This window comes from Phalacrocorax aristotelis, chromosome 7 (assembly GCF_949628215.1).
Source record: "Phalacrocorax aristotelis chromosome 7, bGulAri2.1, whole genome shotgun sequence".
NCBI lineage: Eukaryota > Metazoa > Chordata > Aves > Suliformes > Phalacrocoracidae > Phalacrocorax > Phalacrocorax aristotelis.
In genome coordinates this window covers 12,523,481-12,551,220 of record NC_134282.1, presented here as the reverse complement: position 1 = coordinate 12,551,220, position 27,740 = coordinate 12,523,481, and the positions used below count along the sequence as shown (strand labels likewise).

The 27,740-nt window shown below is 40.0% G+C and overlaps 1 protein-coding gene across 1 annotated transcript; it reads left to right on the top strand.

The window, feature by feature from the left end:
- Positions 1-335: 335 nt before the first annotated feature.
- On the top strand, positions 336-27,740 carry PCOLCE2 (procollagen C-endopeptidase enhancer 2). Its single transcript, XM_075098856.1, has 9 exons — positions 336-635; positions 1,487-1,595; positions 8,427-8,682; positions 10,363-10,487; positions 13,563-13,699; positions 19,079-19,233; positions 23,368-23,451; positions 25,453-25,620; positions 27,182-27,740. The coding sequence occupies exons 1-9, from the start codon at positions 532-534 to the stop codon at positions 27,310-27,312; spliced, it is 1,269 nt and encodes a 422-aa protein (XP_074954957.1). The 5' UTR covers positions 336-531; the 3' UTR covers positions 27,313-27,740.

Genomic DNA, 27,740 nt, shown 5'->3' with positions numbered 1-27,740 from the left:
TTAGAATTTAAATAAAGAAGAAATTTTATGGCAGCATTACTATTTCTTAAGCATTGGCAAAGCCGTACACGACTGCACAAACGGTGACACTGATTTCATTCAGGACCAGGACGCGCACCCCCACGGTGCCACCCGAGGACAGGGATCGGGGCGTCGCAGGAGGCTGCGGGGTTCGGGGTGATCCCGCAGGCGGGGCGGGGGGAGGGGATCGCTCCGGCCCCGCCGCTGCGCGCCCCCTCAGCCCCTACGTGCGCAAAGTACGCGGTGCCGGGGGTGCCCGCCGGGGCGGGGCTGCAGCGCGGCCGCCCCCGGGGGACACCGGGGCGGGGCCGGGCACACCCGGGCCAGGGCCCCCCGGGGGACGGGGGAGGCCGGCGGCGCCCGCGCCCCGCGGAGGGCGGGCGGGCGGCCCTGCCCCGGGGGCGGAGGGCCGCGGAAGCCTTTGCCTCCTCCCCCGGCCCCGGCGCACACGGGAGGAGCAGGCGGCAGCCGGAGGAGCCGCTCCGCGACCCCAGCCGCCGCCGCCCGGAGATGCCGCCCGCCGCCCCGCGGCCGCCGGTGCTGCCGCCGCTGCTGCTGCTGCTGCTGCTGCTGCTGCTGGCGGCGGGAGCGCGCCCCGCAGCCCCGCCGCACAGGTACCGCGCGCGCTCCGCGCCCCGCGCAGCGCCTTCCCCCCACATCCCCCCCCCCGCAGGAGCGGTGCCCACCGCGCGCCTGTGGGGCGCCACGCGGGGGTTCTGTGGCCCGTCACTGCTCCAGGGGAGGGCACGCGCGGGGGCAGCCCCACGTAACACCATACGTAGCATAATATAACGTTATAACGTGATACGATATCCCGATACCGAAGCGCGGCCGGAGCGCGGAGCGGGAGGCGGGAGGCGGGCAGCCGGCCGCGCCAGGGCGTCGGGGCCAGCCCGGGCCGGCGCGGCGGGGCCGGCGCCCGTGGGGGGGGGCGCCCGTGGGGGGGGCGGGGGTGGCCTTCCCGTAGCGTAGAAGGCTTCCGAAGCGACTTACTCGACTAAAACATCTAAATTCGAAGCATTTCAGGGTGGAATAGAAAGGGATTAAAAGTTATTTTTACTACTGTGCTATTTTAACAACTCTTATATACACACTATAAAGAGTCATTACTATTGACGTTTTAATAATTATTTATCCATTATAATAGCAATTTGCAGTGATGGGTCACACCACGGCACTTTCCATCTCATGTATTAAAAAAAAGGAGGGAAGGATGACAAACAGGCTGTGTAAACCCAGATTTAAGGTCCAAGTAGTTAATTTTATCTACACCTAAACTTGCGTGTTAAATCGCACATTCTATGTCACTAGTGAAATCATGTAAGTAATGAAACATGTTTAAAGCTAGCAACGTTTTTAAGTATTTAAGCTGTGTTGTTAAGACAGTCCATGCCTCTTTACTATTATACAAATAATGAATTAAATATATTTTAAAATTAAGCACTATTTTTCCTATTATTCTCAGGCCTACATTTACATGTGGAGGAGTTGTATCTGGAGAGTCAGGGTTTATTGGGAGTGAAGGATTTCCTGGAGTCTACCCTCCAAACAGCAAATGTACTTGGAAAATCACAGTAAGAATTTTTAATATCACAAAATCAGTGCTGAAGACAATGAAGAGCTATTTGTTGTTAATGCCAGTGTTTTATATGGGATAACATATGTGAATAATGAACTCAGTAACTCTGAGCAGCTCAACTATCTGGAGCTTTTTAGGGTTGCTGTAATATGATAACAGTGGCTGAAATAGAACTGACCTTGCCTAATGTCAGAAGCAAATTTTCATTGACTTTCCTAGATACACCTCTAATTGTTTTAAATTAACCCACTTGAAAGCAAACATCTGCCCTTCCAGTCACTGCAGAAAGCAAGAGTGAGTTAGATCAAATGGATTAAAGTAAAGCTTTGAGGTGTAGATAATGAAAAGCAAAATTCATTGGCAAGAAGACATAGAAAAAATTTCAAACAAAACCAAATAATTCAGGCAGATTTGCTTGTAGTGTGCTAATAAGTGTTCTGTCAGCCAGGACATCTGGAGCATGTCATACAGCAAGCTGACAACACAACGGGAAAGTGTTGTTACGTTTATAAATGACCATGCGAAAGCATGTGGTACAATTGATATTTTGATGGTGAAATGAGACTGTAGGGCAGAGACATCGCATTCATGGACAGCAAATGCCATTGAACAACTAGGACTAAACACGCCGGTGCTGGCTGTGTTTTCATCCACAGACTCAGAGAAAGGGATTTGAATGAATGATTACTTTTCCTCACATCTACACAAATTAAGGCCTCCAAAATTGCCCACCAAATTTCCTCTCCATTTTTTAGGCACAGTTCACAAAGAACTCCTGTGACACTGAGGCCTAGAATATGGGCTTTACAGAAAAAAAAGTATAAAAAAGCATAAAAAAATAAATTAGTCTGGGTGTTGACGGGACTACTAAAGACGACTTCAGTTCAAAGACTGCATTACAGGCTAGGTGTTGGCAGTAGAATAGGGTGTCACAGGATAATTGTCTCCTGCCACTCTAGAGATGCTGATGCAAAGCAGGAGACATTGATCTGTTTACAGTGTTTGGTGAAAACTCTTGTACCAAACAAGTGATGTAAGTTAAATCATTTTACCTGAAGGATACCAGCGAAGCTGCAACAGTTGCTTTCTGCACCTTTATGTTACGTTATTATTAGGGCCAAGTTAGAGGTTACCTTTAATCTGTGACTGACTTTATCCAGAAGAGCGTAAAGTGAAATATAGTGCACGCTCATAAATAAGCTTGCTTCCTGCTGTTGAGTGGCTGAGATTACAGCAATTAGCATGGCCCTCCTTACAATCTGCAGAGCAGATGCAAATTGCATTTGGAATCATACACAGATGCCTTAAATAAAAAGGAAAAAAACTCCAAAGTGAGTTTACCAATGTAACTTAGTATTAGATCGTCAAAAGTTCAAAATTTAATCTGGAGGGAAATAGTAATTGTGATAATAACGGCATACAGTTTTTACCATTAAAAAATTCAGATTACAAATGGAGGCAGCATTGAAGAAGCTTGTACTGAGCCTCCCATGGATCTGCCCTTTACCATATATTGGGGGTAGAGGGAGAAGAAAACGATTGTATTTAAAAAGCGCGTAGAGAGTGGTTTCACTGCAGAATTAATGTGGCTGTTGCCAACGAGATGCGAGCATCCAGGTTAGCCTGGGCATTCTGAGAAGCGTTACCACAGAGCTGTAGCAGAGCTTTGTCTGCACTCGGCCTTTATTGACCATGGGAGGAATGTGATGGCTTCTGGCATTTCATGATCATCCTGACTCCCACTTTTCTGCTGTGCTGCCATTTACTCCTGCTCTTTGACTGCTGCATACCTATGCTTTGTAGCTCGCCCAAAGGCAGAGCCGGGCTGCACAACTGTAGCAGTTCAAGCTTGCTTGTGCTCCCACCTCATTTAACCTGTTAGACAATATTGTTCACTAAACCAAGCTGATATTTTTTTTTTCCCCATCAACTGCGTAGAACACCCTGTCTTCTGGATGCCCAGGAAGGATGTAGGCAAGGCAAGGACTACAAAACTTGCAAGAGTAAGCCTGCACCCTCTTTAAAAAGAGGATGATTTACCAAACTGAGGGAAAGTGGTACACTCCAGGGTCTGGGTTAGCCTGAATTTCAAGAGCAAAATCCTTTCACCAGATACTGCTGAGGCTCAGAATAGCTTGCAACAGCACCCAAGTAAGAAAGCCAGCTACACTGCCATGAAGAAATATGCTGTAGTTACTGTTAGGCTTCCTCATTTAGCATCTGATCTTGGAAGGTGACTAAGACTTCTTGCCTGTCCGTTTTAGCCAAGGGCTGTGAACACCTTCCTGAAAATACACTGTCTCATGCAGGATCTGACAAGTCTGCAGGACTGGAAGAGACATTGATTCACTTTGTGTCTGGGTCATGAGAAGCATGGAGCTGTTTTCTCAACTACAGGACCTCATCGCCTACAGAGGAAATCCACACAGAGGCAGTGACAGCTAACTCATTCTTTAGAAGAAAATAGGTTTAGAAAATGTTAATGTGTAGTACAGATACAGCAGTGTATCATTCAGATATCAGCTGAAATCTTTCCAACTGGTTTTCTAAAGCTAGACGAGTCTCTCTAACTCAATTATGGTTCTGTTATGTCAAGAGACTGGGACTTTTTCAGCTGGCTAAAGAAAACAGCTTCTCTATTCTAAGAGCTCTAAGAAGTGTTCAGCACATGCTTGTGGTTATATTACGACCTTGGCAGACTACCCAGCAGCTTTTAGCTGGCTTTGCTGAGCAGTCATTTGTACAGCTATTTCCTTTCCTATAGTAATGTATATAGCTTTATCTAAAATATGTCATATACACTTACTTTTAATACTCTGTAATCCTTCTTGGCCATCACCTCGCATAAATGTGTTACATAGTCCAAGAATCTGGTCTGCTGTCCTGTGCTTTTCTGGCAGACTGTGTAGTTCCCATAAAACTCTTAACAACTTTATGTGCAACAATAATACTGAAGACTGTCAGAGTTATGTAAGGTTATATTTTTATAGGTTCAGGAGCTGTTTTTCCAGCAGGTTTGCTGACAATAAGCAAAGTTTGAAAAATTTACTCAGCAGGGAGTTGAGAATCTGCCCTGGGGGAGTGAAATATTTTAAATAATTTTCTCTACATTTTAAGCATTCATTTCTCATGTCGTTGTGAAACTGCCCTTCCAGTAGAGAACAGATCTTTACACATGGTTGTATTGCCAGAAAAGAAATAGTTGAACAGAATCTAGTGCCTCTGTCAGGGAAAGCACGCTAATAAAAATTTTTTTTAAAAATTGTTGCTTTGTGGCTGGAGAGGAGGGAGCCAGGGAACCAGTGACTAGGCAGGAACTGTGGTTCTTCTCATGATGTAACTCCAAATAACTTCTACATTCATTCTCAGTAGAGAGAAATAATATGGTTGGCTTGCAGGTAGCCGATGTGTTTTTCAAGTCTACCTGGGACTGCTATGGCAAAACATACAATCAGCATTTTGGTATTAAACATGCACCAAAATTTATTAAATGCATATGCCATACAGGTTTAAAAGTTAAGCAAAATATTTTCTGAGAAAGTCAGCATTTAAGGGTTTTTCCCCACCAAGAGATCATTTTCGAAGCAAATAACATAAACCAAGTAATGTTGAAAAGTATGGCAGTTTGGGAATCCTCCCCAGAAACTGAGAGGGGCACAATGACGAAGAGGGCTTTGTGTTCAGTCAGAACAACAGAAAACAGCTTAACCACTTCAAATGTAAGTGAACTTTGATTAACATTATATGAAATACCTGCAATGAATGATAACAAAAAAAAAAAAAAAAGGGACCTTATTTTGCGGTGGGTTGCATACATAAAATAATCATGCCCTTTTGAAGTGGTTAATAATTTACATGGATGATTTCAGGGAATTATGCTCTAGAAAAACTCCCACTTAAAATTCAGGGAGTCCTATTTTCCTTTAGCCTTCAACAGGAGCAAGGCATCCTTCACATGAGTTTAGCATCATAATTTTTGATCCTAAAGAATCAAATAGAGTTAAAATAAGAAGGGAAGCAGAGAGCAAGTATGGGTCAGTCACCCTCGGTGTGACAAGGAGAGGCAGAAGCTAAAGTTCCTTTCTTTGAAAGATACTACTGGATGGGTAAAACAGAAAAATAAGGCATGCCCTGCAGGGGAGGCATCATATATTCTTCCTTTGACTCCTCCCTTTTGTGTATTTTCTTTCTTTCTTAAGAGCTGCAATTCCTTCCAGTTCTTCCTCTGAGGTATCCCATCATCTTACTGCATCAGGCTCAGATGTGTCTCAAAGTAAACAGTACTGAGTCATGCTGGCCTTTGCTTTCTCCCCTGTGTTCCTCATGGAGCAATATTTTAAGCGTGCTAGGATAAACATTGGCAGATTTTAGCACATTAGTTTTCAACATTTAAAAAAGGGAAATGGTAGAAGTGAGAGAAAAATATTGTTTTGCAAAGATGCCTGTATTTAGGGTGGGATTCCTTGGGAGTAGCTGCAAACTGGAGTGGCTGCTGCCAGAATGTGGAACCATCCTCTGCACTCTTGAATGTCGTCTGGTCAGACTACAAACTTCTAATTGATTTAATATGCTGGAACAATTTTGTTATTTTTGTGCATAATGAGAAATATTGTTTTAATAAGCAATGACATATAAGCTGATTTCATTCAGATCCTGTTGTACCAGTTGTACAAACTTACAAGTAATGAGTATTTGACCCCAAAAAGAGCATATGTTATTTTATGTACATACTTCTGGAAAAAAGGCTGCTTTAATTTAACTGCCTAAATCTGACTTTATCTGACTAACTTTATAGCCAGCATTTTTTAACTGATTTGTCTGGACACATAGGGTTTGTAGTGTAACTGTAAGTAACATTCAGGTCTTCTGACAGGAATACCAAATTCCTTTTAGCCCTTTTTCTGTTAAAATGACCATGTCTTAATGCTTCTTAGTGATTCAGACCAGAAGACAAGTGAATCCAATAATAAGAGATTTAGTTATGAGAGTGATTCAAGGAGTCATACTGCTTTCACAGAATATCTTACAATATGACCATGTGTCTGTATTGGCCTTATGCTGACTAAATATACACGTGGGTTATTTTCTGATGCCAGCTATAGGGCTTGCTCACTTCAGTAGTGACATCTGACCAACCTAACTTCTGGCTTTAAAGTTTTCTAAAACATAGTCATCGTACTTTGGAATTTCTGGGTAAGATTAGATGAGTTTTGTGGTTTTGATGTAGTAGTAGTAGTAGTAGCCGCCATGTGTGTCAGCACAAGCGAACTGCATGCATTTTTGAGAGAGCTTTGAACTTAAAGGAAAATACTCTGAAACCAGCAACAGGAACTGCAGTGGGGCTGGACAGCCAGTGTGTACGTGGGCCTTGGGCAGTTGAAAACAGCTCATGCAAAAGTCTCCTGCCGCAGGATCAGTATCAGCACTGGACATAAAAGCAGCTGCATGAATGAGTAGCCTTAACATATCTACAGCACATTTTTCACTACATCTAGAGCTACTGCCTGTTTTAGTATCTTCTGTGGGTTAAGTGGTCACTTCCATCTATACCTGACAAGGCATTTTTAACTGTTGAAACTCAAGACATTAAAACACTGTTTGATGATTTCATATAGGAACAGTTTAGTTGTAATTTATCTCAAACTAGTGTTTTAAAATGAGTTTTTCCTTTAAAGGAAGGAAAAAATTCATGAACCCTTAAATAAAGTGGGTTAAATAGGGACTTCCTGTAGATACATTAAGTGTGTTATATATTTAAAGCAGAAGATAATAGCAGCGTCTCAGTAAAATAGAACAGCTGCAATTATTTTAACAGGTAACCACTCTACTGGGCTGTGAATTGAATGCAGATAATTACACTCTGCCTGCCTAGGGTCCCTCTGTACTTTAAAATACTTTTACCATTCTTCCTGTCCTGTTACATAGCATTGAGTACTTTCTTAGAATAGTTTTCACTTCTCAGTATGCTGCTTATTCTCTTAAAAGCTTGCAACTATATCCCAGGAAATGTTCTCCTCCTTGTAAACCATTATACTCTCTCAATTTACACCCTGCTCAGTACTCTTGCCTCTTTCGCAATGTCCACCAATGCAGACATGTAAGGAGATTTGCCCTGTCTTATGTTTCCTCAGATGTTTCAGAAAACGAAACTTCTGTATTGAGGGCACCCACTAATGGTTCTTTTGAACTCTCAGTTTATAGTTTTACATATTCTTTCCAAAAATAATTCTTTCACTGCTGCCGTGAAGAGAAGTGTACCCACTCCGATAGCTCAATATTAGGGTTGTACAGTATTAGCCATAAAGTTACTAATTTAAATACAATTTAAAAAAAAAAATTAAAAATGCTTCAAACTATGAAACTTTATGACACAAGGCAGCAAGACAAGAGAGGCCATTTAATTTGATTAAAATTGTAAATTGCTTGATCTGTAATTTTTTTAAAACCATAATAATCTCACCCTCCTCACCTGACTTGGTGACAGGGAGCTGCATGGCTGATTGCACACTTTCAGCAGAAAATAAGACAAACTTACCAAGCTGAACTGGGTGGTGATGGTATATAATCAACTATGTGAGCCTGGCTAGATGATACTGTGGATCAGGAAGAAGATAATGGCAACAGAGATGGCCAGAGCTTTGTTTTTATGATTGGTCCAGTATGATTTTAAAAACCACTCTGCCTGGAGTATCGTTGACAAGAGCTTACCTGGCAAGAAGCAAAGGGTATGAAAATACTCATGCAAATAGTGGGATCAGACAGGTATGTGGTATCAGTCACACTTCAAGATACATCTCTTTCTCCCTCCCTTTCTCTCTCTCTGCAGGTCCCAGAAGGAAAAGTGGTGGTTCTTTCTTTTAGATATTTAGACCTGGAAAGTGACAACTTGTGTCGATATGATTTTGTGGACATATACAATGGCCATGCCAATGGACAACGCATTGGCAGGTTCTGTGGTACTGTGAAACCAGGTGCCCTTGTATCCAACAGCAATAAAATGTTGGTGCAGATGACTTCAGATGCTAATACTGCTGGAAGTGGATTCATTGCAAAGTTTTCTGCGGCAGAACCACATGAAAGAGGTAATTAACAATTACATATGTGCTGAAGACAGATGTAACTGTACAACTCTGTGGAGAGCCACATTAATGCTTAAAAAGATGTGATGCCAGAGCTATTAGGGATCGTGCTGTTCAAAGTATTCATTAATTACCTTGCTTAGCAAATAGCAAAATATAACTGTCTAGCCACCGTAGTTAGTTAACCAAAGTATTAGAGAGAAGGGCTAATCATTTTAAGTGTTGTGGAAGAAGTGCACCTAGTAGCAATATAGTAATAGCTAGTCAATAAAATGGCAGATTGAATTCAATATAGATACATGTTGCAAATAAGGGGAAAACACCCTAACTTTATGTAGAGTACAATGGGCTCTGAATTGACTATTATTGCTTAGGAATGAGATCTTATGATTAAAATAGATACTTTATGAAAACAATAGTTGAGCACCAATCCAGTGCTCATGAGGTACCAAAAAGAAAGAGAAAATTAACCATTTTTTAAAAAAGGTTACAAAGACTAAACAACAACAAAAAATTATGCCACCATAAATCCATAATTCATCTACATCTTGAATACTGTGTGCCATTCTGATATTCCCATTAGAACAGGACATAATAGAACTATCAGAAGCAATCAGAGACAAGTATGACAGAGTTGAGGAACATCAACACAAAGACCAGCTGCACAGCATGGACCTCTTCATGCTAAAAAAGAGAAGGTCAAGGGGAGTGTGTAGGAGAGGGCTCTAAAGTCATAATCAGTTTGGAGAAAGCAAACAGGGACCACAGTCACTGTCTTTTCTGATATAAAAACCAGATGAGCAAGTGGCTGCAAAGGAAAGGAGAGGAACCAGAAAAACAGATTTTTCTCAGTGAGCTATAAAGTGGTGGAGTCCTGTGCCAGGGGACATTGTGGACTGTCAATTAATACACTGGTTTAAAAACAATTAGAAAAATGTGAAAGAAAAAATTAAACATAAAGGCATCGCCTTGTGCTTGGGAAGGCCATGAACTGCAAGAGGCTGGGAGGTCACCAGGAGGTGGTATCACCCTGCTGAGTGACTCTTTTTCAGAGCGTTTGCTATTAGCATGATACCAGACTAGACAGGTTGTTGAGCAGACGCAGTGCAGGTGATGGGTAATTTATTAGTCCTTCCAGTCTATTGGTAACTTCTTGAAAGATATATTAAATGACTGTGACATGATAGAGTTAATTTAATAAAGAAGGTTCATAATCATATTAAAAATAAGGATTACATACCTGATGTAGCTTTGTAACTTGGGGCTGGGAGGAGGCGATGCAGAGGAAAAATCCTGCTCCATCAATCATGGGCTCTCCACAGGCTGCAGTTCCTTCAGGAATGCCTGTCATGCCCGGCACAGGTCCCACACAGGCTCCAGCACCTGCGGCTCCTCCTCCTCCACCCCGGTGTTCCCAGGAATGCTTCTCACTCTTTCTTTTTACCCCCCTCTTCATCTGTGTCTGGCATTTTCTGCCCTTCATTAAATACCTTTTCCCAGCAGTGCCACCAGCTAAGCTGAAGGGCTCAGCCGTCCTGTGGCGGTGCAGTGGCAGAGGCGGCTGGAACGTGCTGGGACCAGCCATGTCTCCCTCACGGAGGCCCCTGCAGTAAAACAAGTGCATTACACGGGTTACCTGCATCCCTGTTGCACTCTGGTCAGCATGGTGTGCTGTACTTGCAGGGGATCAGTACTGTGGAGGACGACTGGAGAAGCCGTCCGGGTCCTTCCAAACGCCCAACTGGCCAGAGCGAGACTACCCAGCAGGAGTCACCTGCTCCTGGCACATCGTCGCCCCAAAGAACCAGGTAAGGTGCTGCCATCCACCTGCCAGCGCGGCCCAGCTTCCCTTGCCCGGAAGGACTAACACATCATCAACAGCCCCCTCGCACAACACGCTGCCCGTGCTGCGCTGAAACAATAAACATGCTCTCTGGCTGAAATGTGAAGTTGGGGACGTGCAAGGAGTGCAGGCACGCCTATGCTCCAGCGATACCCGCCTTCCTCTCATGTATTACCTGGCCCACTCCAGTAACTCCTGTGCTTTCTCAGCATTGTGTGTCCTCTTCTGTGCACTGATACATTCCCCTAAATTAAACTTTTTAAAGCATCTGTGACTGGTGAAGCTTTTAAAACAGATTTTTTTGAAGATTATTTTGTTAATTAACAAAACCATGCAAATTAAGTTAGGGCAGGTGATCATCTCAGAACCAAACACGATGATGACCAATGCTAGGTTTAAGTATAACAACATTTGTAGCACCAAAACCCGTGTTGCTGTAGTTTGTTAGTGAGGTTCCCAGGCAGAGCTGACTGAATTTATTAAAAGCAGAAATTATTTTATTCTGCTTACAGTACAGGGAATATATTCAGACGTGTCCTGCACAGAGTTTTCAATGTAGACTTCATTAAGTTCATTTTATTTCATATATTGAAGGCTCCACCTCATAACATGCTTGCTTAATTAGGCAGATGCATTCAGAGCATATGCTACCACTTCATTAAGACCTGAAAAGATGTGACAGCAGACCAAGAGGGCTCATTTGCCACCATTTGCCACACAAGGCAAACACAAGTGTGCTCCCTACGCTGTAGGGCTAACCTCAGTCCCAGCTTCACGTTTTCTGGTTGCTGCTGAGCCATCTGCTCTGTACCTTGGCAGGAAATCTACAATGATTAAATGTTTTGGTCACCAAGCATGTTTGGTAGGTTGCTTTTCTTAACCACATACAGCTTTTTAAATTCCTCTACACGTAAAGATGACTTTCCTCTTAATCTTCTGCTCATGACCATAATCCTCCAAATAAAAAAAGCTACCCCAGATAAATATATTCTTCAGATCTTTCATCCTTACTTACCAAGATATTTTCTCCCTTGAACTGAAGCAGTATGTCAGCTTAGTCTTTCCCGTACTCCTCTTTAATCCACATTCCTTTCTCGCTGGATACAGGTCATTTAACAACCCTATAGATAGGCAGTGATTTTAAAAACCTTATCTGTAAACCACAGATTACTTTGGTTCTTTCCAAATATCTCTAGATAAGCCTAAAAATTTTCCCTAAGCTTGTAGAGAAGATTTAAGAAAGGCATAAGCATAAAAATAAGGGCACTACATCCTGTGCCTTTTGAAGATCCTGCTCCATAAATCTATAAGTTTCCAAATATATATTTTCCATGTACTGCAATAGCATTTGTTTGCATGCAAATGAGGCAGAATTTTGACATGACAAAAACCATTTTTGAGAAACTAGTGCATAAGCATCTCTCCAATTGCACAGGAAAGCTGTTCACTCTTCCATTTGCTGAAGTTTAGGTGCTGTTCTCTCTACTTCCCTTTCGTAAGCACGTGAGCAATAAAACAAGGCGCACTCTTGCTTCTGATACAAACCAATAATTACTTCATTTATTACAGAAGATGGAGGAGCTTCTCATGATGGTGAAGAGCTTCTATCATGAAGTACTTCTTTACTAGTGCAAAGTGCACTTACGAACAACAGTAAAGTAGATATTAGGCCTGCTGTTTTGCCTGCTATGGAAAAATTTAGCATTTCTGCTTCCAGTTGCATTGCTTCTTTCTAGACCACCTTTTTTGATCACAAGCGTATTATTCAGACGGGTACTTCCATTTAAAGTGCATTTTTTCATCATGACGACAAGGTTTTTGAAGCAAGCCTATTATTCATCTCTGAAACCAAGTCCCTCTAGGTTATTCATACTTTATGGGAATCAAAATGATGCCTTACACATCAGAATAGTGCAAAAAGCATATCCAGGCAAAACTAAGACATCAGGTGATAACAGGCTATCGTTACTATAAATGTAGAACAAGACCATTTTTACTATGTCAGTAAATCAAGTAAAGTGTATGCAATGTACAAATGACTCCTCCTTTGTACAGCCTTAAAAGATCTAATATCTTTTTTGAGACAGACCTTTAGAGAGAAATCCTGCATATCTACTGTCAGCACAATTCAGTGTTGTCATTCAAGCCTCATTTGTGCTATTTACAGGAAGGTGATTTAAATACTGTTGTGCTTCATATAAAGCAGCAACCTAAAGGCATATATTACCTCTGTTGCAATCATTCAGTTATGCTGTGTTTTCCTTCCTTGCTACACACACCTGACAGAATCATACTGCAGGACTTCGTTTCAGAGTAGTAAATTCCATTTCTGTTTTCTTGTCCATCGTTTTTCTTTCTTAAGTAGAAAAGTCCATAAACAAGTCATATTGGAGATAACAGCATCAGTACTGGAAATACCAGAGTTACGCTAGTTCTCACTTATGACTTGTAAAGCCTCAACATTTATGGAAATAGTGTATGGAAACACAATTCCTTTAACTACTTACTTTCTTTTCGTTTTAGTCTTACTATTTACTAATTTTCTTTCTACCAGTATTTTTGTTTCTGACATTTTTATTTCTGCATCAAATAAACTCAGCACTGGCAACCAGTGATTCAAACCCTGCTCTTAATGAAGTCAGTGAAATGGCTTTTACCAACTTTGCCCTCGCTTTTTCTTTAGGTATCTTGAATGATACAATGACACTGAAAGCCCCTTTTCTGTAGTTTAGATTTGTTACTTTTATTTGAAAAGCAACATAACACCTAACACCTAATATCCTGTTTTTCTGTTTGCATTCACTCATAAAAATAACTTTATCAGAAGTTACTTGCATATATTTGAGAACAAAATGTTTTATAGAATATTAGAGTCATATGTTGAACTATTTGTTGGAGAGAAGTCACATGGATTAAAATACCTTTCTCCACAATTAAGTGGATTAAGGACTTTTCCATATGAGGAGATCACTTACTATAAGAAGCACTAATAAATGCTGCATATCAAAACCTTAATGAGTTATTTACACTTTCCTTGCAGCTAATAGAGTTAAAGTTTGAGAAGTTTGATGTGGAAAGAGACAACTACTGCAGATATGACTATGTCGCAGTGTTTAATGGTGGGGAAATCAATGATGCTAAAAGAATTGGAAAGTACTGTGGAGACAGTCCACCAGCGTAAGTAACTTTCTTGAATTACGAACTTCACTACCACGATGTGTCATTTTGCTAACAGTTCTGTACTACGCTTCTGAAAGATTTGTATTCTTCTTTAAATGAAATATGACATTTTCTACTTCCAATTGAACTTCTAGGAGTTGCTTAGTATCTTGTCTCTGCCTGGGTTTTCCCTTTTCTCTCTCCCTCCATGACCAGCCCGGGCTCCAACCCGTGTTCTGTCCTGTCCCTCAAGCCACTAATAACGCCAATACTGATGCTAATGCTGTCGATATTGATATGATACCAATATTAATGGTAGCTGAACACTAACATCACATAATGTGTATGCTTTGATTATAGATACTGAAGTACTAGGATCCAGCTGAACTCTCTGTCCCCTTGGCTCGTTACTCACTTTATCTGAGTCATTTCCCCCTGAGCCACTTCCCTTCTGCTGGTTCCCTGGCTGCTCCTTGCATCGTTGCTCACCATCTCTTCCATCTGTGCCAAGGCACGTTCCCTCATGGCACAGGCTACTTCCCTGAGCATGCTGGGTAGCACAGCAGGCTTTCACCAGCTTTGCTATCAAATTGCTGACCCCAAACCCCCTCAACATGCCCCCTCCCCCCCAATCCACAACTCACCTATCCCCCAAAAAACAACCCATTCCCCACCAAGCCTCCCCCCCTCAACCCTGCCCATGGCACTGTAACTATATAATCAGGTCTAGCAGTAGTTGATTATAATTATTCCCAAAAAAAGTGTAAAGGTTTTTGGGTGAGGCTTGTAATTTTTAGCTCTCCTTTCCTGCTGTTTGTCTTCCACCAAGCTTCTTAAAGGTGAGTAGCTAGCTTTAGAAGATGAAGAGGATGCATTTTGTTTCAAGAAATACAAGCTATCAAAAAAATAAATACCTGGGGGTGTGTGATTAGACTTATATCTCAGAATTGGCAGCTAGCTTGATTCCCAAGAGCAACTAATTGTGGTACAGGGGGAAGAGGTACATGCCTCAGTCTTCCTAAACATAACTTGCTAGACTGAGTATCGTGGTTCAGCCTCAGTCAGCAACTAAACCCCACCCAGCCGCTCACTCCCCCCACCCCTGTGGGGTCACGGAGAGAATCGGAAGAGCAAAAGCAAAAAAAACTTGTGGTTTGAAATAAGAACAGTTTAATAATTAGAATAAAATAATAATTATAATATTATTATGATAACAAGAATAATGATAATATCATAAAAAGGAAAAGGGAAAAAAGGGAAAAGAACCAGAAACACAAACGATACAACCGCTCACCACCCGCCGACCGTCGCTGCTGGTCCCCGAGCTGCGATTGCTGCCTGCATCCCCCGGCCGGCCCCTCCCAGTTAGCATACTGGGCATGACATTACATGATATGGAATATCCCCCTGGCCAGTTTGAATCCGCTCTCTTAGCTGTGCCCCCTCCCCTCCCGGCTTCTTGTGCACCCAGCAGAGCATGGGAAGCTGGAAGAGTCCTTGACTAGTACAAGCGCTACCCAGCAACAACCAAAACATCCGTGTGTTATCAACACTGTTTTCATACTAAGTCCAAAGCACAGCACTGTGCCAGCTGCAGTGTAGAAAATTAACTCTATCCCAGCTAAAACCATGACACAGATATGCTGTGAGGTTTTTTTTTTGGTCGGTTGGTTGTTTTAAGGCTATGTAGTAACCCTCAGCAGACGAGAGGGGAGGCAGACATTCTGCAGGACTCCTGTTAAAGAGTCTTTTTGAATACTTTTCTTCTCCATGCAGCAGCTATGCAATAGCATGACAGTGCTAGAAATAGAGTAAGCTTAGGCCTATGGAATTTTATTAGAAATTAAGCAAGAATTTAATTAAGGGTAAGGCTGCACCTGAAATATACTAACTTCAGATTCCTTTAGCCACCTTAGGCTTTTGGTCTTGAGTTACACTTCTTTCTTTTTTCCTTCTTTGTTTTTTTTTCTCTTTTCAATTTGAAACTTTCTCATGAAGACATTTCTTTTCAGGCTTACATTAATTTCTTTTCAGGGCCCCTTCTGGTAGTAAAGTTAAAAAAGCTGCTCTATAAAAAGATACTAATAACAGAGAGCTTTATGGGTAGGATTGTTCTTTAAGCACTAGGTAATTCAGGCCACTAAAAATGATGCAAGAGGCTAAATTCTAGCTGTAGTTACACACATAATCACTTCCTTGTTTTCAGGAAAAACTTCACTAGCAAAAGTAAACTATCTTTCCATATTACCTCGAGCCCAAAGGCTGTGAGGTGGAGAGATACTCTGCAAGGCAGTGTTAGTATTGAGTCCTCAAGGCAAGGAAGTGGGTTAGAAATCTTGGACATTCACTTGCCTCATATATGTATTCATAGCAAAGTGACTTCATACTTTATAGCTTAGAGCTTTACCTGGAAGCTAAGATGAATTGTTACCTTGCAGTTTGGTGGCACTTGGAGTGACTGCAGATGGACTGAATGGGTCTCCAAATGGGTGATATATTTCTTTGACATGAATGTTGTAAGCATCTCTATATATTAGATAACAAATCACCATCATCTGAAGTAAAAGCACCCTCCCAAAAGGAATTCTATTGCAAACACTCCTCTTTCTTTAAACAGAATTTAAAAAAAAAGCCACCAGCAGATGACAGATGCCAGTTACATTACTTAATACTTTATGTAGGCAGGTATTCCATTGATGAGCATAGCATGAGAACCTCCTTGCGACTTTGCAGATCCATCCCTTACAACTCAACTGTTACTGCAGAACAGTAAGGTATTTACCTTCAAGCTACTGTAAAAAAAAAACCCAGAAACTATCAGAATGTCATATTAGAAACACTTAACTAGTGATGTTCTGTACAAATACCTTCAGTTCCTGCCATGGGTGTTTTGTTGTGCACAAGTCAGATCCAAGGTGCTGGAACAAATGGGTTTGCTTTCTAGTTGAACAGAATTTAAGCCAGAAACATGATTGATTGACTCACTCTATATGTAAGTCATGGTGTTTCAGACCTTTCATGACTGAGGTCAGAACAGAACTCCACGAGATCTTGTCCTTCCCTCGGTTCTCAGAAGGCAGCAGTGAACAACACCCCTTACAGATGAGGCTGGTGGCCTCCAGTCCCTGGGACCTGGCTGCCTCTTTCCAGCTAAAACCTAGCCCAGCTGTGCAAGTATGTTCTGCACTCTCAGGATCTGGTCTTGGCTGACAGGGCAGTGCAAAAGGAAGAAGTGCCAGTTAGCCCCTGAGAGGCAAACAGGAGTAGCTTCCTAAACCACCTCTCAACTGTGGCTCGGCATCTATCCCCACAGCACGTCAAAGCTGTAAATTAGGTCTGCCAAACCCTAGTGGCTTTCATAATACAGACATTTTAGTATGGACTTCATGCAAGAGGCAAATAAGGGCAGAATACTGGGCTCAGACCCAGGCCACATAGCTTAGAGATGAGATTTCCTGTTACAATATGTTAGAAGTGTCCTGAAAGCCAATTTTAGGATAGCATTGCTTCCTAAACAGAGATCCAACATAGAGCTTGAATGCAGTCACTTTCCCTGGCAGAGTTGTGTGTAGACAGTTTCTATATCCAGTGAAAGGGGGCAAGTATGGCTCTTGGGGGTTTTTCCACTAGCTCTGCAGAATTTTCATCATAATTTATCAGCTGAGTACAGAAAAACCGTAAGGACACGACCAGTGTTGTAAAAGAACCAGAAATCATGGTGTGTAAACTGAATTGCAAAGCAAGCCTTCTATAAAGAGTATTAGTTGTGTGACTGACACAGTAACTATGCAAGGTGGAACTCATTAACCAGCAGATACAGGTAATGTGACATGGCATTCTGTAACAGAAACAGTATACATCGGAAGTATGAGTAAAGTGGATACCTTGAACTCATTTGGCGGCGGCAGATATGAATTCAGATCCAACTGCAGACCAGAAAGCATACAGCGTAACCACATAACCTGATTCCTAAATGTAATTACTATGATACATAAATTGTGATTAAGTATACTATTCATTTATTAGGAGAAGTTATTACTCAACCACCCACCCCACTCCCACTCCCTACCTCCACCCCCCCACCCCCAGACAAAAAGCCTTTTTTAGAAAGACAGGATACACAGACTAGGTCAGGTTTTTCAGATTCAGTGTTGTAGTCCTGGTGTTCAGGAAGCAGAACAAAGCTCTTGGGCAGCTGGTATCGGTGCCCTCCTACATCCACAGCCTGTGTCAATACTGCAGCAAGAAAAGCATAATCTGTGCGACTACTGTGGCTTCTGTAAATCCACAGAATTCCAGATAACCAGGCACTGACTTTTGGTTATGTCAGAGTCAGCCGTCAGAGTAAACTGATTTCTGAAACACCTGCCAAAAACCTGAGAGATGATCACAAGTTTTTACTTCAAAGGCCTGATGAAGTGTTTTGAAGAACTCCTGCTCATACACTCTGTCAGATTTGCTGGGAAGGAACAACGCAGTCATTTTAGTAAAACCACATCTTAAAAACACTTTCTATTTTCCTCTCTTCTCACCAAGATTCTTTTACCCCTATATATATTTTTCTCCTTCTTTCCAAAAACTGCGGTTTTGCTTGAAAAATTTGTGTTACTAATTATTAGTTGAGACAAGGTCTGTGGAAACCTCAAAAGAATGAGAGAAGTGCTGCTCCATTCTGTACAATTTTCCCTAACAATAGTCCTGAACAAAGTCTCATCACACTACATCCGTGTCCAGAGGCAGTGTCAGAGGTACCATACAGTTTATGAACTGAAAACTAATACACTGAACGGTGCTTGTTCATGACATTTCAAATCCTAAGAAAATAACTCCATTAGCTCTTCAAGGCCTTGGTAATGAATATCTGATCATTGACAAAAACTGAGCCCACAAAAATAATAACCCCAAACATTTCATTTTTAGTGTTTTTGCCAAAGAATTACAGAAACCAGCACTGAATTCGTTTGCTTAAGGCCTTCCAAATGCATAATGTTTTTCATTAAACAAGAACAAGTTAATTAAAAAAACACTTACCTACCTCCGCTACATACTGAGGATTTCTTCAATGTATTTTCCCACTGTGTTAATCTAGCCCGTTCCATTCCATGGAAGTGAGTCTGCAATGAAGTCACACAGAAGAATTTAAAGATACTCATATTGACATAACCTTCAGGAATCAGAGGTTTAGACGATTCATCAGAATGAGTTTCACACTCATAACACCAGTGTCTGACATGCCAGCAAAGAAACACATATTTCAGTATCAGTCAGGGGGCAGATACTGCATTCAGACTAAAAATGAGTAAAGCGCTCTCTTTTTTGTGATACAAATGCTATTAATGTTTTTTGTCTTTGACATTCAAAACAGTGGAAATATTTTATTTTGCTTTTCTGTTCCAGGCCTATTCTGTCTGAGAGAAATGAGCTGCTCATTCAGTTTCTGTCTGATTTAAGTTTAACAGCTGACGGTTTTATTGGCCATTATAAATTTAGACCAAAAAAGTTACCTACAACTACAGTCCTGCCTACCACCACAACAGTCCCTGCTACCTCAAGTAAGTTTTATTGGCTTTATTTTATTACACAGAAAAATAAATTATTCCAGGACAAGGAGAGGGTTGCAGAAAAATGCCGTAGAAAGTACATTAAGAAATAGTTTTATGGTATGTTAGTATTTCAAATATTGAGAGAGTAAATTAAAGTTAATATACTCAAGGGAGAATCTACTTAACGTTATTAAAATGAAATCTATCCAGGCAATAATTCAGTGTAACAGTAACTTGCTCCAGCCGAGAATTTTCGTCTCTTCTCAATTTTTGGCAGTTAACTAGCAAATTCCATGGAAAAGAGATAAACAAAATCCTTTTGTATAAGAAGTTTTTAATATTTTAGGAAGTAGTTTTATTTAAAGGAACTCTTCCTTCTATACAAGTTAATATGTAAGAATCTGACCATATTTTTCTTCATATAGTTATTAAGATCATGCAAAATTTGTAGGGAAGCCACTTGAGCCCTCTTCAGATTCTGTTGACATCCTGTCAACATGACACTCTCCTAGAAAAATTTTTGTTTAAAAAAAAATCAGGGATTGGAACTTCTAAAGAAATGTGTCACACTAAAAATAAGTTTCCTTTTATATTTAAGACTAGAGAGCATATATGGAAGATCAGAGGAAGGTTTCTCTGAAGGTATTGCCAAAACTACCTCATTACTGAGATACTGAAGGGATAAATTCTTACCCTGAATGTGAGAGATTTAAGATACAGTTACAGCAGAAAACCAAATTATTTGTGATGCTTTTGCAACATATAACCTAATTTGTACTTAAAATGCATCAGGACAGCAATGGCCTGTCAGCAGGAAACCAAGAAGCTGTGGTGCTTAAATACTGATAATGAAAGGTATTTAAAATAGATGAAAATAAACATAATAAAAATGAAATCATAATGACCTGTGAATCATTCTGATGTGACTGCTACTCTAATAATAAATAATTCAGCTCTTCTTCACTACAAAGCACTTCTTAACACCACTGTTAGTTCAAACACTTGATCTCAGCTAATCCAGGCTGTCAGATACCTCACACTGCATTTGTGTTCAGGGTTTTGCCATTGAGTTTTGCTCTGTGAGCTGTTTGTGCACGTGCAGAAGAAGTATACTTTACTAATTAATTCCAAATCAATTTTTATTACAACATCAGTGTTAGAAAATAAAAACAATGCAAAGTCATCTGAGAGAGGACGAGAGGGGGAAGTGTTGAAAAGGACTTGTTAGGCAGACAGAAATGAGAAGTTCTGTCAATGTCTGCTCAGTTATGCATCGTATAGGCATTTCTGATCTTAAAAACGAACCAAAACATACCAAACCTCTACAGTAACTAGTGATAGGACGAGAGGAAATGGCCTCAAGCTGCATCAGGGGAGGTTTAGAGTGGATATTAGGGAAAAACTTTCTTTACTGAAAGAGTGCTCAGGCATTGGAACAGAGAGGTGGTGGAGTCACCATCCCTGGAGATGTTCAAGAAATGTGTAGACGTGGCACTTCGGGACATAGTTGTATGGTGATGTTGGTTGATGGTTGGACTTGATGATCTTAAAGGTCTTTTCCAACCTTTATGATTCTATGAGCTTAGTTAAATTTCTGATAAATCATTTAAATTCAGAAATGTCCAGTTCAAGTACACCTAGCTTATTGTCTTGCAAATCAGACCTGTTCAAACTTGCACAGAACTCTAGGCATTAATAAAATATTTAACTTCAGCAAGCACTTTCAAGATTTACCTCAGTCTCTATCTTACATAAAAATATTAGTAAATGAATAAATACATACTATGCAATACTTTTATTAAAGTAAGAAAGATTAATCCAATACATATAGTTAAGTAATTTATTTTCTTATTTCATTGGATCAAGTCTTGCATTTGCCTGTCAATACGGCTATGTGTAAAATGGTAGGCAGCTAAAGTTTTAATTCAGTTCTTCTCCAATTAATATTTTGCTAAAATATGTTCCTCATCTGTACAAACAATAGGCAGCCTCTACTGACAAGTTATCGTGAAAATTAGTCACCAATGAAAATTTACTAAGTTCCAAAGTAAAACTTGAAGTGTTAGCACAAGAAAAAATCCTGAGAGGATTAAACAATAATATTTTGTAATGCATAATCCCAGTTTTAAATTTTGAAAAATCAGAGCACCTCAATAAATTTTTGGCAGCTACCATACTGGCATGCACCTGTGACTCATCTGCCTGCTACATTTCTTATCTCCCTGCTACGGACACTGAATTGAAAGACTCAAGGAATATTAAATTCTTAGGTTTTGTTGTGCTGCATGCGGCATTGTGACAGGAGGTACTTGCCTGACCTAGCAAGTGACACTGTGAGACAGGAAAACAAAATGGCATGGCACCTTGCCAAGCACTAACTGTAATTTGAAATAATAATTTGAAAAAATTATCATTTAAAGTTCTAGGAGCTGAGTGTAGCGCATTATTTCTACATTGTATTCTACACTTTACAAAAAGCAACTCAGCATATGATTAAAACTAGAAACACACACCTGTATGAAAGAACTATGCAGACACATCACAGAATCACAGAATGGTGGGAGTTGGAAGGCACCTCTGGAGATCGTATTGTCCAGCCCACTGCTTGAGCAGGCACACCCAGAGCAGGGGGCACAGGAATGTGTCCTGGCAGGGTTTGAATGTCTCCAGGGAAGGGACCCCACAGCCTCCCTGGGCAGCCTGTGCCACTGCAGCAGAGGTGATGGCAGTGGGAGTTTCACTCCCATCCATGACCATGTAGATCTGACTGTAGGACTGAGGCTACATCATACAGAATATGACTAGATATGCCTCCGCCTCCATAGATATGGTAACTTGCTCTTCCGAACACTTTTCCTTGTGGAGGCATTTAATTTTCTAAGGAGTCACAGAATACCAATCATGTGAAGGTGGGAGGGGATGGGGACGACACACCAAACCAAAACCCACAACCAAAAAAGCCCCAACAACAAAACCCCAAAACACAAGGAACCCTGAATCACTGAAAAATATGAAGTCCAATTTTTAAACTTTGGATTTGAAAGGAAAAGCAACGAGTATGCAGATCTTCTAACAGTCATAGGCATAACATTGAAGGCAAAGTAATTTTAATGCCATTCAGCTGAATCTCAGAAACTCAGAAAATTATAAAAAGAATCAATTCGTTCAATTAAAAGTACAAATACAAATTCCTGATTGGAGAATTAGTCAGAAGTTCTTGTTCAGAAAGATTAGGCTGAATAAAACTTCTGCAAAATGCTCCATTCTAAAGAAAGTAAAAATTTGCAAAGATACTCTTTGTAACTGGTATAGTTTTTCTTGGAAATTAGGGTTGTGTACGGGTTCGGGGCTTTTTAATCTGTCCATCTCAGCTCCATGTTTCCAATAACTATTATTGTATCATTGACCAATTCCAAACAAATTTGAGAAGGACACAAAAGCCTTAGAAATACTCCATCCTGACACGTTATGTAGAAAGGGTTAGCTGAGTAAAGTACAGAGACTATTAACATCCACCCAAGGAGGAAAAAAATACAAAGTGTATTCACTTGTTTATAAAGAAAGCATTCCACTTCAGAAAGGAAATGTCAACCCCTAATATTAAATAGATACTTCAAACATTATGCTGTGTTTCAAAATGTCATCAGTAAAAATTATGTGGTACTACATGTCATGAAGCTATGTGAAAAATTTAGAGTTGGGAATTTGAACTCAGATCTCTTCCAGCACAGTACAGTAATTTCAGATAAGAGGCTGCTCCCTCCCTCTGAAGTGTTACTGTAATACAACGTTCTGATATTTTGTGTGTACTACTAGGGCTGTATGGCAACAGGCAACAACACTAAATAAGTTCCATATTTAAGATCACACTGCAATCAAATGTAAAGTTTCTGTAAAATCCCATTCTATAAGGTCATTAGAACAGATACGTAGCTGAGACACACACGAAGAGATGGTGATTGGGGGTGATGGCAGAGAAAAGGAATGTTGTCATTGTGGTGTTCATACCTTGCAATACCAGATCTAGTTTATGTGTACATCAGCATTATTCATCTTTCTTCCTTTTTTTTTTTAAACAAACTGCTTTGCATTTGTGTCAAATACCTCATTTCAATTTCAATTTACTTTTTATTCTTCAAAAAGTTGTGAAACCTACAGCTGCCCTGTGCCAGCAAAGGTGTAAGAGGAGCGGGACTCTCGAAAGCAATTACTGTTCAAGCAACTTCGGTAAGGAAGCAAAGTTTGTTTAATTACTTACTTGGCACTGTGTTTTTAGATTCATAGGAATTTTACCAGATGTAGTTCTGAGTTATCACTAATATACAGCCCAATTTTTTACACCATCTTATGTGTGTATCTGGCATTAGTGTCTGTTTCACTCAGTACATTCTTGGAGATACTCAGAAATAGGCACTGCACACTTGGCTCAAACAAACATACTTTCTCAATCTGAAAAGCAAATGGGAACATAAGACGACCTCCTACAGGAAAGTATTGATCCAATGACTGTATCATCATCTTATTTGTCTGTAGCCAATACACATTTCATGCTGTACCTGCTGACTATTCCACAATTCAGTTTATAGACTTCTGAAATATTTTTAAAGGAAGTTAGAAGGCACAGAAGCTTTCAAGCACTGCTTTCCATACACAGACACAAATCACTCAGGAAAAATGATGTCTGCTGTATATTTGGATGGCACTGTCATTGCTGATTTATTCAGTTATGTCTCAGAGTATTTTCCCATATTAATACTGGAAGCTTTTTTTAATCCCCTATAACATGCCTAAAAATTTGATGGACAACTTCCCTCCGCCCCCCTTTCTGTTTGTTTGTTTTAATCTGACTCTCCCTACAGCTAATCCCATGAGATTCGATGAAATCTGCTTTTTCAGGGAAGTGGGAACAGCTTTGCATCATTTTGCTAGAAAACCATGAGGGCTGTGGCTGTACCCTGAAGCAGGATGGAGTCACTGCAGTATGACCTTTTACCACTCTTGACCACCAGCCTGTTTCAATTTGCATACAGTACAGGCTGGCCAAACCCAAAAGCAGAAGGTAGGAGGGGAAGAAAAAAAAAAAAGGTCTCCTCTTAGTGGCCATACCTCAGCTCTTGTGGTTGGTGGTAAATGGCACTATATAAAACTACTTCTTTTTTTTCTCTAGCATCAGGGTAATAAATCATACTTACTCTTACCTTTTGTCAAATACTTGAAATTTTTCAGTCTTTTCCATGGCATGAGCAGAAGTAAAAATATTGTTTATGCACAGTGAATCCTCAGGTAAGAACAGAAAGTGTGCTTTTTGTAGAATATAATTATTCCAAGTTTATTTGCTGACTGTATGAATTTAGAAAATGAGAGCTATTTCTTTCATCGTGCATTTCATTTCTATTGTTTCTAGAAATATAACCACAATACCCAGCATTTTAACATCCACAGTTCTCTTTTGATTGAACTTGAACATTCCCATTTAATTAAAAGCTCTGGATTAAAGGAATATAATGCGCAAATTTACAAACACCCATGCAGATTTGTAAAATAAAGCTGGCTGCACGTACTTGATAACTGAAGACCTAACTGATCCTAGGATAGAACAGCTTATCTACAAAAGGTGATCTGAGAAGAAAAAAATTGCTAATACCATTTACCATTCCCTTTTGATAACCAAAGATGGCCTACAAATTAATCTAGTCATCCTAGGAAAAAAAATGGTATCTTTATTTTCATACTGAGAGGTCTTTGGGAGATATGATGGTCTAATCTGTAGTCTAAATTTAGCTGAAATCAGCAAATTTGTGTTCGTGTCAGGCCTCAGACAGGTCAAAATCTAGCTCCTAGGGCATCAACTATTCCCTGCTACTCATTGGAGAGTGTCAGAGCGCTAGGAATTCAGCTTTTGGCTATAACGTTTTCAATTCAACTTCTCCACTGTTTTAAAAGTAGTGATTAAAAGTAGTATCAAATTGTACTGTTCAACTGAAATTACCAAAACCTAGAACTGGGCTTGCAAGAGACTGATACATTCTGAGAACAGTTTTATATTTGGTGCCACCAAACCTTGTCAGTAGTGAGTTATCTATTACAGGTGATACCCACATTTTCAGTAACTGTTTCCAGTATTGTTTGTTTCCTTATTATGGACTAATATATTTATTCAGTTTTTATGATGCCTCAGAGTTTATGTCTAAAAACTAATAAAAACATATCAAATGTCATTTCTTCTAGTAATAACCGGAACTGTAATCACAGCAATAACACGGGCTGGCAGTCTGCATGCAACAATATCAATCATTAATGTATATAAGGAGGGAAATTTAGCAATTCAACAAGCTGGCAAGAGTATGAGCGCCAAGATTATTGTCGTATGTAAGCAGTGTCCTCTCATCAGAAGAGGTAAGTACACAAAAATAACTGCTTTGTGTGTTTATAAAAGACAACAGTTTTGAAAACTGCTATTTGAAATATGACCACAAAAAACAGTAAAACTACAGTAATTTTTTCTATAATCAGCAACTAATATTACAATCAATTGAAGGTAAAAATAATTATTGCATTTTTCTTATAAAGGATTAGATTCACTTAGATCAAAGGAGTTTGAAAAAAAAATATTTTTTTAAACCCACATGATATAAAGTCAAATCTGATTTGGTTTTCTCAAATAAAGCTCAGTTAGATTTGGTTTCTACATGTACGTATTTTGGAGCTAGCTTTCATACACAGTATTTAGAAGGGAAAAACAACAGCATGCTAAACATAGAAGAGCAGCATGTCACAGCAAATGACAAAAATAATCCTGTATATAGTTACATCTTTACCGTAGAAATACTAGTAGTATTAAGCCAGTGTTTCTATGGCTGTCTCAAACAGTATTATACAGAGTAGATAAACCAAGAAGACTTCCAGTTAAAGGTAACAAGGGGTACCTATATGGTGTTATAAGAAATACTGAGACTCTGTTTCATTGAAGTAACTAAGTAAAATATAAACAAGTTTTCAGCTGTGCCTCCTGAGTAAACAGGTAGAACAGGAGAACATAAATGGAGCTATAGCAGGAAACAGTCAACCTAATAAGTATCAAAAAACCCTGATAACATTCAGGACACTACTGGTATTTAAGCATACTAATTCAAAGTGGACAGTACCAAGGTGAAAAATCCTTCTCAGAAACTAGCTTTTGCTTCTACCTTTACTCCTCTGGAAACTACACAACTGTCCGGGAGACTAACAATTTCCTTGGTGGAACAAATTGTCTCCTTTTAGGCAGACCACCGGCTCCAAACCACACACTTCTGTTGCTCTTCCTGTATCTCCATTAATTATTTAATAGCCATTACTTAATATCTTAAGTTTTCTGCTTATACCCCTATAACATGTCTCCTTCCAGCCTAAGGCCTTGCAAACCCCTAACCCTTCTAAGCCATAAAAATACGCAAATCCATATGATTTCTCCAAAGCCAGGGCTTATCACGCATTAAGCCCACCTTGCTTGCCTGACTGCCTCTCTATATATCTAGAAAATATTTATGTCTTTTGGGGAGGAAAATGGAATGAAGAGACTTAAGTGCATTATCCTACAAGCTGAGCAAATGAGAAAATATCCAAAATGAATGAGACACGTTCTACTTCGGGTGTTAGTAGCTAAGTTATTCACCATTTATACTACATTTCTAATGTCTTTCAGACTCATTTGACAGTCTACATTTAATTAATATCTCCTATATATTTAATTATGTAGTAACTACTTAACTATATATCTACCTGATTTTTACGGAACTGTATTGCACAACAAGCATGGCAAAGGTAAGTAGGCAAGTATATGCTTTAGGTAGGAAGGAAAAAGTGTTAGAAGGCATTGGTAACAGAGCACAAACGAATAGAGACCACGGATAAAGAACTATACTTACCAAATCACATTGTGGATTTCTGTCTTATAATATCGTGCTTTCCTTTGCAGGTTTAAACTACATCATCATGGGCCAGGTAGAAGAAGACGGTAGAGGCAAAGTCTTTCCCAACAGCTTTGTCATGAGTTTTAAGACTAAGAACTCAAAGATCCTAAATGCCTTGAAAAACAAAACATGTTAAAACTAAACTCTGCAGCTGCATTCTATCATCTCTCTTGAAAAATAATTTTCACTTACTGTAAGTCATGAAAATACAACTGACTGTCAACACTAAGACCATGCTGAACCTTTCTTCCCTCCCATCCACCCAAGCACACCTTGGCACAAAGTGGTATCCATTACATGAACCTCTCAAGATGAGAGCAGATCCTCTAAGTCTTAAAGCTGAAGATTTGCAGCACAGCCATCTGACATACCAAATTCCAGTTACCTGGAAGCTGTTAATTTATAATTGTCCAATTTTTTTGAGGAGTTGTGTATGTAAGTAAGAATTCTAAGTGCAATATTTATAGTAACTCATTTTAACTTAGCTTTTTCTCTAAAGTTGTTTTATTACATGGATTTCTGCATTATTATCTGTGCTTAATAAAATATTTTAAGATTAAATCA

Excerpts from the sequence above, each read along its gene's own strand:
- PCOLCE2 (XM_075098856.1), top strand. The coding sequence starts at position 532 with ATGCCGCCCGCCGCCCCGCGGCCGCCGGTGCTGCCGCCGCTGCTGCTG. Across the intron at positions 19,234-23,367 it reads AACAGTCCCTGCTACCTCAA|TTGTGAAACCTACAGCTGCC; the intron begins GTAAGTTTTATT and ends TTCTTCAAAAAG. Across the intron at positions 25,621-27,181 it reads GTGTCCTCTCATCAGAAGAG|GTTTAAACTACATCATCATG; the intron begins GTAAGTACACAA and ends TTTCCTTTGCAG.